The 10,772-nt window shown below is 49.3% G+C and overlaps 1 protein-coding gene across 1 annotated transcript; it reads right to left on the bottom strand.

The window, feature by feature from the left end:
- Positions 1 to 1,727: 1,727 nt before the first annotated feature.
- LOC124480922 (pre-mRNA-processing factor 6) lies at positions 1,728 to 10,481 on the bottom strand. The gene is made up of 21 exons (XM_047040598.1): positions 10,245 to 10,481; positions 9,858 to 10,020; positions 9,618 to 9,736; positions 9,456 to 9,534; positions 9,111 to 9,287; positions 8,597 to 8,734; positions 8,413 to 8,507; positions 8,112 to 8,268; positions 7,824 to 7,986; positions 7,058 to 7,176; positions 6,264 to 6,482; positions 5,698 to 5,820; positions 5,406 to 5,527; positions 4,871 to 5,009; positions 4,649 to 4,768; positions 3,601 to 3,777; positions 3,349 to 3,482; positions 3,106 to 3,197; positions 2,876 to 2,990; positions 2,549 to 2,675; positions 1,728 to 2,435 (listed from the first exon to the last, which is right to left on the bottom strand). Exons 1-21 carry the CDS (start codon positions 10,457 to 10,459, stop codon positions 2,283 to 2,285), a joined length of 2,946 nt encoding a protein of 981 aa, XP_046896554.1. The 5' UTR covers positions 10,460 to 10,481; the 3' UTR covers positions 1,728 to 2,282.
- Positions 10,482 to 10,772: the final 291 nt, after the last annotated feature.

Here is a 10,772-nt window from a genome sequence, read left to right as displayed (position 1 = left end):
ATGCAGCGATGGGGGTCTGTTTTGTTGGGCCTCACCAGGTCAATGTCCCTGCAGTTTTGTCTGATCAGCTTTTCCATCTTCTCCACTGGCTTATCAATGTCCCCATGTGGCCGGCCAGGCCTGTCCTGGCATAAGAACTGTTGTGTCATTCCATATATGGAGTGCAGGACATGCTGCATCTGACAAATATATAACATGTGAAGTTCTTGTAGACCAGATTATACGAGATAAATTAGTTTGGTTTCCAGGGGGTGGGTCCCCTGTCCATGGTGCTGAAACTAACAGGGTCTCATCTTGTGGCAGGTAAAACATACCTTTCCTGAAGGACAACGGTTCCTCTCTAAAGATGAGTCAAATGAGTCTGTCATATTCTGCAACAGAGCACATTTATCAACTATCACAATCATACAGTCGCACTAGTCATTTCGCTGCCATTATACTGACAGTGTAAAAAGCAAACAGTGGAGGGCACTATGACCAAGGCCTTGATCAAACATCACCCCATTACTTAGGACGATAAGAAATACATAAAAAAGGCAGATTGTGTTGAGTTATGTATAACTATTGGAGTTTAGCGATTCTGCCACTATGCCATGCAATGTCATGTCAAAATAAAAGTGCCGCACAGAGTGCTTGCAACGATGAGTACATACCAAATTCTGAAGTTCTACGGAGATTATCTCTCTGTATGAGTTTAGTATCTCCGCATAGTTACACCTGCGCTTGCCGTAAGAGACGCCCAACAGTAGAACCACCACGAAGCTACGGAGCACAGGCCCGTTCACACACTAATGGAAGCATGCCACTATTAGAAGACATATCTAAAATGTTATTCATTATATATTCATTTTCTGCATGAAACATACACTTTTTACAATACACTAGATTGAAAATGACTATGGCAAGAGAAGTTCTATTGGACTTACGGTAGTTTGCGAAGTGCGCAAAGGCATTTAGTTTAGGATTGAATTGCAGGTGGAGAAGAAAATGTGATTAGCAAAACTAAGAAGATGTAACAGCGACGAGTGATGAATCACCTACCATTTATCATTTTCTTATGAGGATCCACAGATAAGCAAATCCTTTCCCGTGGCAACAAGTAACATCCGCAGGAGTTAATCATGGTCGGGCTGGATTCATTGTATCCAAACGGGTTAGTGTTGTATTTTGGTGTTAAATAAGAACTCGTTGAAAAAGTGAACTGGTTGGTAAACGGACTGCCAATATACCATTTAACTCTGTAGTTTCCAACATCGCCACAATCCCATTGCCAGCTCCAGTTTCCTTCTCCGTCATGGGTTGCTGCTGGTTGGCTTACGATTTCACTTAACTCTTGTACATTCAAGTCGACAAAACTTCCACGATCAATCACTTTTTGAGTTTCTTTCGGTTTCGGCACATGGGACGGAAATAAATGTTATGACCAATGATAGCCTACGTGTAAATTTTGCAAAAATCGTCGTGTGCATTTGTAATTTGTCAACCATTTGACTAATTGTGTGTAATGAGACACAATACTCTATAAAAAGAACACGTGCTCATCAGCCGCCAGGATCAACTTGGGAATTGCATTCAAGCATGCCTAGCGTACTAGAGGACCTCCAGGCACAAGATGTCAAAGCAATCTTTGATTGCAGCTCCACAGCCAGAGCCTCAATCCCCTCATGGCCTCACCACACTTTAATTAAGTCATCATACATAACCTGGAAATAAATACAGATCATTTGTCAGTGTCGTCTCAGTTGTTTATTGAGTCTTCCAACAGAACAGTTTTAACCATAAGCAGGCTAATGCATGACAGCAGCACTGCATCTTGACAAAACTACAATCAATCCATCTTTCTACACAAGTTGTAAAAATAAAAATAATACAATGACCTTCTTATTGTCTTATTTCTTATCAGAGCCAAGGGTGTCAGTATACCCTACGAAGAAGAATGATGACTTGAAGACATGCATTCAAAAACTCAGCTGGCCAGAGTTAAAAAGCATTTTTAGGGTCAAGGAATTCTTGAGTTACATAAAATAAGGTTACAAAAACGGTGTTCCAAAGCACAATGTATGCAGAGCTTTCTTTGCCCCAGTAATAACTATAATATCAGTTGGAATAGATTATGCCAAACACAAAAACATCTTAAAAGGTGGTGTCAGTTTACAGTGTAACATACTGCAAAGACAAAGACTGTTTCCTGGAGTCTGTGTGTGTGTGTGTGTGTTTCACTGTTGCTGTGATGGTATCAGTATCATCTTCACAGCCAACTCGACTGTGGTCAAAGTTCTGGTTCAGAAGGTATTTTTGATCTTGGATGCGACTTGTGTGAGGATCTCTCCTATCTTCTTCTGCCAGTGGAGGACATGTTTGGACTCAGCACACCAAAGTTCCCCGTGGCGAGGCTCTGCATTCTCACAGCGCTTACGCACCTCCTGCTGCTGCTCCTGGAGGGTGAAGGTCACAAACTCATTAACACTTAACACACCCCATATCACAACCACACACACTATCACGCTCACAATATCTCACGCACGCACGCACACACACAGGTCCTTACCTCTGACCCATGCTGCTGCTCAAACTTGTAGAAGAGAGCCCAGGCGTCTCCCAGGTCCGGCTCGATCTTCACAGTCCTGAGGAACCACTCTCTGGCCTTGGTGATCTTACGCTCACTCCAGAATAACCTGGAATCCAAACACACACGGGTTCCAGAACAGACCTTTATTTGGAGGACAGAGAACAGAACACAGAGACCCTCTGAACAGAGGGAGTGAGTTCCAAGCAGTGAAAGGTGCCCAGAGAGGGGGACATCGGCAGCTGAGATGTGGGATGGGAGGACAGGGGAGTGCAGATTGAGGTGCCAGGGGAAGTGAAAGAGGCTTACTTGGCCACAGCCAGCAGGACGTGGGGGTCGTGTTCACACTTCTTCAGAGCGTCCACACTCTTTGTCTTCCTCTGTGGTCTGGCCTCCAGGAACACAGCCTCAGCCCACAGAATACCTACACAGAGACACACAGGCAATATTTACAGGACTAGCCATCATAGAAGAGTCATTTGTACATCAATTTGGATAAAAGTGTCTGCTAAATGAATCCAATGTATATTGAAACTGACCTGAGTTGGGGCACTCCTGCAGGGCCTTGGCCATCAGTGTGCTGGCAATGTTCTTCAGTCCTGCCCTATACTCCAACCTGACAGACTCCAACCTGACAACAAAAACACATGTACTTCTATATTGTGCTTCAGTAAAGAAATCCCTGTATAACTCATCATGATTATATGATGTTTCAATCTATTAAATGCATGTCCTTGATCCAGTCTCCTACCAGCTACCAGTGTGTGTGTGTGTGTGTTCACCATAGCTCAGGACTCTGGGGATTCTTGAGACGGGCCTTCTCCAGGATGGCTCTGGCTCTGGTCAGTTGACCAATCCTCTCCTCCAGCCGAGACAGAAGTTGCCACAGAGGCATGGAATGGGGGCACTTCTTCAACTACATATCCACGTGTGACAGACACACACATCCATTAGTGAGTCAGTTGATGTGATTACATACAACTAATCAATTGAGTGGGCACAGCAAGCCCCCGTATTGACCCCCCCCCCCTTACCCCCTGGTTGTAGGCCTCTCTGGCCTTGTCCATGTGTTCACCCTGCTCCTCTATCTGGCCCCTCATCATCCACAGCTTGGGGAAGTCCTCGTAGTGCTTCAGGGCCTCTGTGCACAGTTCATGGGCTGCCTCAATGTTCCCCAGCACCCACTCCAGCTTCACAGACTTCATAAACACCTGCAGCAAACACACACACTTCAGTTATTTTTTTGCATATTGCATTTACAAATTCCTGTACATCCTATAACCTCAAAACAAATACAAAATGTGTGGCTTGTGTCTGGGTGGTATAAGGAGTGAGTTAAGAACATCCAGACGCAGAGCCGAACCCTCTGCCCTGCCATGTGACAGGCAAGGCGGAGGATGCAGCCCTGGCCCCAGCAGGATGACAGGCAGAGACACTGACTAACAGCTTGTGAATTTAGGATTGTTTGGACTGCTCCGGCAGTTTCCTAAGCAGGCCTGGGCGTGTGAGCTTGGACACCTGAGTGTGACGCATCATTAACTGTGTGAAACCCTGCCTCCTCCAGAGGCGGGGGAGCTGACACCACATCAACACCTGCCGCCCTGCCTGACCCACACATGCTCTCCAGCCTGTACCCGCAATTTAGCTTTCACCTCAACATCGGAAAATTGTGTGTGTGTATGTATAAAAAGGGCAGAATATAAACAAGATTAAAATGGATAACCAGCTAAATCCTAAATTTCCCTTGAAGATTGAGCAAGGGCCCAGAGAGAGAGAGAGAGAGAGAGAGAGAGAGAGAGAGAGAGAGAGAGAGAGAGAGAGAGAGAGAGAGCGAAACGGAGAGAAGGATCAGGAAGGCTTAATATGACTGCTTGTTTCTGTTCCCCCTTGACAACCCAAATGAGTTGTGAAATACCCGCTTGGGGGGGCGACAACCTACTCCCTAAATACTGATCTCGGGCCAACAATCGAATTAATGAAAGTGACACTTGATCTCTCCAAAGAATATTTAGGAGGAGGACTTTGCTGTGGAATGAGGAACTCTTCTGAAAAGTTCAGCCAAGTGACAAACAAGACACTTACCCTGGCGGTGGGGGCGCTGCTGCGGGCCTTGGCCAGCAGACGTCTGGCTCTCTCATACTCGTTATTCTCTGACTCCAGCTTCACAGCAGCCAGCCAGATCTCCTCACTGTTAGGGTTGGCCTGGACAGGAGGAAGAACAGCATTTTGGCACATCAGCCCCATAGATCAAACGGTACACCCCAAACCACACGTAGGCCATCCGAAGACAGAGCTCTTCTTTACCTGGAAGGCCAGAGCAAGGATGCTCCTAGCAGCGGGCACATCCTCCGCCAGCCACTTAGACTTGGCCCCCATCAGCCAGAGGACCTCGGCCTTGGGACAGTGAGCCACAGCCCTCTGCAGCAAGGCCTCCAGAGATTCCCTGGGAGTGGGGCAGAGGAAGGACAGGTGGAATAGAGAGAGACTGGTCAGAATCCAAGAGGAAGCTACTGCAGAGGGTGGATAAGAGCGGCCCTTAGCCCCGAGACTGAGCTGGATCGTTAAGGAGGAGCAGACAATCACTTGAGAGAATCTGCCAATAAAGCTGTACTTATGCAGGGGTTAGAGTAACCAGGCATGCACATGCCCAGTTGTCTAGGCCACAGTACATTAAAAACTGTTAACAAGCAGCTGGTGACATCCCCTGTCCTGAGCTGGCCCGTCAAGAGGTGCTGTGGCTGAGAGTCAGGCAGGCTGAGAGTCAGGCAGGCTGAGAGGCAGGCAGGCTGAGAGGCAGGCAGGCTGAGAGGCAGGCAGGCTGAGAGGCAGGCAGGCTTACCTTGTACCGTGGTTCTTCTCAAAGTAAGCTGCTCGGAGCCACACGCTCTTCTTGCTGGGGAACATTTGCAGGGCGTGGGCATAGATGGCACGGGCACACTCCAGCGCCCCGTGGGACACACACTGCAACACACACACACACACACTTATTACTGCAAGGCCATAGGGCATCATGCTTGAAAAGCCATGATGGATAATGATTTGAAAAGCCTCGGGACCCTGATATTGAGTGACAAATCTAGGATCACTGTCCTCCCTGTCATTAGAGCCAGGAGCTGGCTGACAGATCTTACACTCTCTGCATCTTCCATCCAGGTATGTTTGCAGTCCTCTTCCTCAATCCCGATCCCTATGACCGCCCGGATCACTGCCTGACACGTGGCCACGCTGCCTGCCTTGTCACACTCCTCTGCATCCTGGATGGACAGATTGTCAAAGAGAAGGAAGAATTTGCATGCTTACGGTACTGATCCAACACACTACAAGTGAAAGAAAGGAAACAGCAATGACGTAGAAAGAGGCGGGAAGGGGACTGTCTGTGACCCGCTGCCTGGACGCCTTTTCAGGAAGAGGAGAGGATTTACAATCAAAGCACGGCAGTACCTTCGAACAAAACCAAGCTTAATAATAAGTAACCAAACAGCTGACTGTGTCAGATGAAAAAGGTTCGAAAGTGCGTGTAAGTACATCAAGCTGTAAACAGATCCACTTTCACCCCCTCAATAAACCATGGATTACTGGACTACACAACAATGGATCAGGGTAAAGGTCACGTGACGCCAACACAAGACAACGAAAAGACGAAACAGAGAACAGAGGGCAAGCGTGTCTTTTGCCACGTCTCTCCAACCTCCCCCACCTGTATCCACTGTTCCCTGTTGATCTCCACTCCGTTGGCCCCCAGAGAGGTGATGGCTCTGTCTATGATCTTCTCCACCATCTGAGTGTTGCCGTTGGCCTCCTCCAGCTTGGCCGCCGTGATCCAGATGTGACGGTCAGTGGGGATGTTCTCGCGAGCCTTGTTCAGAACGCGACGGGCGTTCTCGTAGGTCTCCAGGCGGGCCAGGGCCAGCCACAGCTGGGGAGGGGAGACAGCAGGGGAGACAGCAGGGGAGACAGCAGGGGAGACAGCGGGGGAGACAGCGGGGGAGACAGCGGGGGAGACAGCGGGGGAGACAGCAGGGGAGACGTCAGGGGAGACAGCGGGGGAGACAGCGGGGGAGACAGCGGGGGAGACAGCGGGGGAGACAGCGGGGGAGACAGCGGGGGAGACAGCAGGGGAGACGTCAGGGGAGACAGCGGGGGAGACAGCGGGGGAGACAGCGGGGGAGACAGCGGGGGAGACAGCGGGGGAGACAGCGGGGGAGACAGCAGGGGAGACAGCAGGGGAGACAGCAGGGGAGACACCAGGGGAGACAGCAGGGGAGACAGCAGGGGAGACAGCAGGGGAGACAGCAGGGGAGACATCAGGGGAGACAGCAGGGGAGACAGCAGGGGAGACAGCAGGGGAGACAGCAGGGGAGACATCAGGGCACGCTCCGTTCGATCACAGGTCTGGGTGTGTTTGCGTGTTTCATGTACAGGTCTGGGTGTGTTTGCGTGTTTCATGTACAATCTGTGTTTGTGCAGGCTGGAGGCTGAGCATGCGTGTACCTCTACGCTGGTGGGGCAGCACTCCACAGCTCTGCTGAGCATGATCCTGGCATCCTCAGGTTCCTCCAGCTCCACAGCCGTCTTCCACAGACGCACAGACTTGGACACGTTCTCCAGGGCTTGGTGGGGACAAGCAAGTACACACAAACACTCCCGTCAATCACTTAGCACACACACTTAACATTTGTACTGAACAGCCACCCATTTCACTGCAAAGGACACTTCAACAATGGACAGAGATGGGAACGGAATTCGAGAGCTTGATAGTCTGCAATAATGCTACTGACTGTTTCTGACAATGTGACATTGTAAGCGAGGCTGGGAAAGCTCCAAGTTGTGTTATGTAGCATTTGAGTGTGGAGGGCAGATCATATCAGACATGTAGGGACTGATATGGTATAAAGGAAGCGGCACATCCATCTCTGTCAGGGAAGTATGCTTCTGGGAAGAGGCTGGGCTGGGGGGGGGGGGGTTCTGGCAGGGCCCTGACATATTCCAACAAACAAGAGGAGAATCAGATGGCATGACAACTAGTATAGGGGAGACACAGAGAGCCGCTGCCAAAGTGTAGACACTGTGAAAACATCTAGAGTCAACAAAGTGTTTACTATTCTGCTGTGTGTTTCCCGCTCTTTTACTTGCTCTCCGGCACCCTTCGCCAAGATCAATAAATAAACTGAACATGTCCATGCATGAGCTGTTTTCAACCTCTGGAGCTTTCGTTTCCTTTTCTCTTCTCTCTCTCCCGTGAGACACACAGTCTTACCCTTCCTCAGGACACGTTTCTTGGCCCTGACGTCCGTCTCCAGCTCTGCAGCTCGGATGTAGATGCGGACGGAGCCAGGCAGGTGGCGCACGGCCTGGGCCACCACAGCCTTGGCCGTGTCGCCTGGCTGTAACCTGGCGGCCTCCAGCCACACGTCCTCGCTCTGCACAGAGAGCGGACGCCAAAACACCATTACTGGACCTGCACCATATTACTAAACACACACCCGTGTCCACACACACACTGCATACTGCCGTCTAAGGGCTAAGGGTATATGGGCAGTGGTACCTTGGGACACATCTCTGTGCCCTTCATGATGAGGTTCCTGGCCACCTGCAGCTTGCCTGTCACCTCCTCCAGCCTGGCTGAGGCGATCCATGCAGGGGGGTGGTGGGGGTTGGTCTCCCTCACTGACTTCAGCAGGAGACGAGCCTTCTTAATGTCACTATGGAGATCCCAGACAGTAGGTCATGTCTATAGAATGCAATGTCCATGTCTATCTCTAAAGGCAAGATTGAGTAGGTGGGATGTGAACGTCTCCGTGAGGCTGCGTCAGTGCAGGAGTTCCTCTCAGCCCCGAGGGTCTCACCTGATGTCCCCTCCGTGTGTGGGGATCATGGAGTTGAGGTCTGTGAGGTAGCCCTTTGGGTCCACCACTGTCTGCCCACTCACCGAGTCAGAGACCTGAGAGAGAGACATCAGAGAAACACTGAGCAACGACTGGGAAGAGGTTCCAACAGGAAGTGATGTCACAGCGGGGGGTGCTGTGCTACCTGGCTGAGCCTCATGTCCATGAGAGTGTTCCTGGCTTGGCCGATCTTTCTCATGTCCAGCTCTCCTGTCCCGGGGGTCATCAGGCCTGGTGTCATGCCTCCTGGGAAGGGCGTGTTGAGACCCCCTGGGAGGTTCAACTGAGGATGGAGCACACAAACACATCAGGTTGGGATGAGATACGCAGCCAGAGTTACGGCGAGGTGTCGACAAAGTAAGGGTATGAGACATGTTAAGTAAGACTGACTCCTGCTGGCATATACTGACATTGCAACACAGAAGCTCAGTCTGGATGATTTGCTATTCTCCCTTTTTATCAGTCTGGAATTGCACCTCAAATGATGGTCCTGTCAGAGCTGACTAGTTAAAATATAATTGTGTTTCTGATCAGGTCAAAAGTTAGCTTAACCCTGTAGACCACAATTCTTCAAATCACCCGGGATCATGGAAACACAAAGCACAAAAGAAAGGACCAAAGAAGGGGACGCTGCGTTCAGTGAACATGTTCCTACGCACCCCCTGCAGCGGGTCCACTGAGGTGTTTTTCTCTCCCGTCTGGAGGTGCTTGGAGAAGAAGCTGTCTGGGACCGGGGTTAGTTTCTCGTGGCGTGGGTTCCTCTGGCGCTTGTTTCTGGCGTCCCCCACTTCTGGGATGCTCAGCCACTCCTCCTCAGACACCTCTGCCAGCTTCCTCTGTGGAAAGAAAGATGGAGATCATAAAATCAGACAAAACTATTTGTAATATTGAGTTGATGGTATGCCATTCCTTGTTTGATAAATAGAACTAATGGCAATACATTGAAGATGGTGGAGAAGGAAATTGTAACGGATAGAATGTTGATGCATCATGTCTTTCCATACCTTAAGATCAGAGAACTGCTGCTGGATCTTAGGACGCTCCATACGGTACTTTTCAATCTCATCCTTTTCCCTCAGCTCCCTAGTAACACAAAGAATAACCAATGGAAGTGGTCCAAACACACACAGACAGAATGACTGTTGGGGTGTGAAACAGATAGCTACCTCCTCTCCTTTCGTCTCTCATCCATCCTCTTGTCCAAAGCTGCATATATGGCATCTGCCTCCTCATCATCTTTCTCATATGGACCACTGGAGAACAGGCTTCCTGCATAGCCATTGAACTGGGTGGGTCAGACGGAACAGGGAGATCATTAAATAACACACTTATTTCATGTAAATCTACAGCACAGGTTCAACAGCAACAACACCAGCTGAAATCGTCTTCGGCTGTGTTCATCTTACCTCGTCATAGTTGGTGTCGTTCAGATCCTCTTCTTCATCTTCCTGATTCTTTTTCATCTGATCCCCGACCGTCCTTTTTCCGGGGGGTGCATGACGGTCGTCCACTGGGTCGTTAGCATCGCGAGCAGGACCAATATCAGATCTTGTAGTGAAACCAGTCGCACTAGAGTTGGGAATCACATAGAAGTTAGTATGACAAAACGTTATTGAGCAAGTTAACTCGCTAAAGGCTAGAATACTTAGCTGATTCAGACTGTGATGCATTTATTTGTGCACTTAACAGTAATGTGTTGCAAAAAACTGCATGTGGACTACTTTCATTCATTCAAACCAAAGAGTCAGTGTAGCTCGCTGGCTAGCTGATGCTAACACAGCATGCTAGCTTACCCTCTACCGAGTCCAGGTACGTAGCCTAGTGGCGCGGGCATGCCCAAAAACGGCTTTTTTTTCTTGCCCATGAGAGGGGAGGCGAGAGGCATGACCGGAGGACCATTAGGACCATTGACTCCTCCGGTACCCCCTGTAGAACCTCTTCCTGCATTTTTGTTTGATTGTTTTCCCGAGGAATTAGCCATCGTTGCTCCACCGACCGCACGGTTCATTTCCGGAAAAACAACAGATGCACTTCCTGTCTTGATATGTCTACTTTGAGAGCTGTCTCTGCGAACAGCGCCTCAAGATGTCGTAAGAATAACTAAGTGAAAGCAAGAAGCCTCCGTGTGTCATCAGTGTGGATATTGAATCATAAACAGTGAAATGTAAAATTTCCAAAGTGAGTAGTACGAGTGTCAAGCTATGTTTTGAGATTCACGATTTAACATTTTGTGGATTCAACCTGGGGTGACCAAGAGAGAGAGACAGATAATTTCCCAAAATGACTGGAACCTCTTAGTTAAGGCCTCAGATATAGAAACA

This window comes from Hypomesus transpacificus, chromosome 18 (assembly GCF_021917145.1).
Source record: "Hypomesus transpacificus isolate Combined female chromosome 18, fHypTra1, whole genome shotgun sequence".
Classification (NCBI taxonomy): domain Eukaryota; kingdom Metazoa; phylum Chordata; class Actinopteri; order Osmeriformes; family Osmeridae; genus Hypomesus; species Hypomesus transpacificus.
The sequence above is the reverse complement of the archived record's forward strand: the minus strand, read 5'-3'. Positions and strand labels throughout refer to the sequence as shown.

What these genes read in the sequence shown, in the direction of transcription:
- LOC124480922 (XM_047040598.1), bottom strand. Translation starts at nt 10,459, where the DNA reads ATGAACCGTGCGGTCGGTGGAGCAACGATGGCTAATTCCTCGGGAAAA. An exon ending in GAGAAGAACCACGGTACAAG is followed by an intron (nt 5,010 to 5,405) that starts GTAAGCCTGCCT and finishes CCCCACTCCCAG; the next exon opens with GGAATCTCTGGAGGCCTTGC. An exon ending in GCAGCGCCCCCACCGCCAGG is followed by an intron (nt 3,778 to 4,648) that starts GTAAGTGTCTTG and finishes TGTTTGCTGCAG; the next exon opens with GTGTTTATGAAGTCTGTGAA.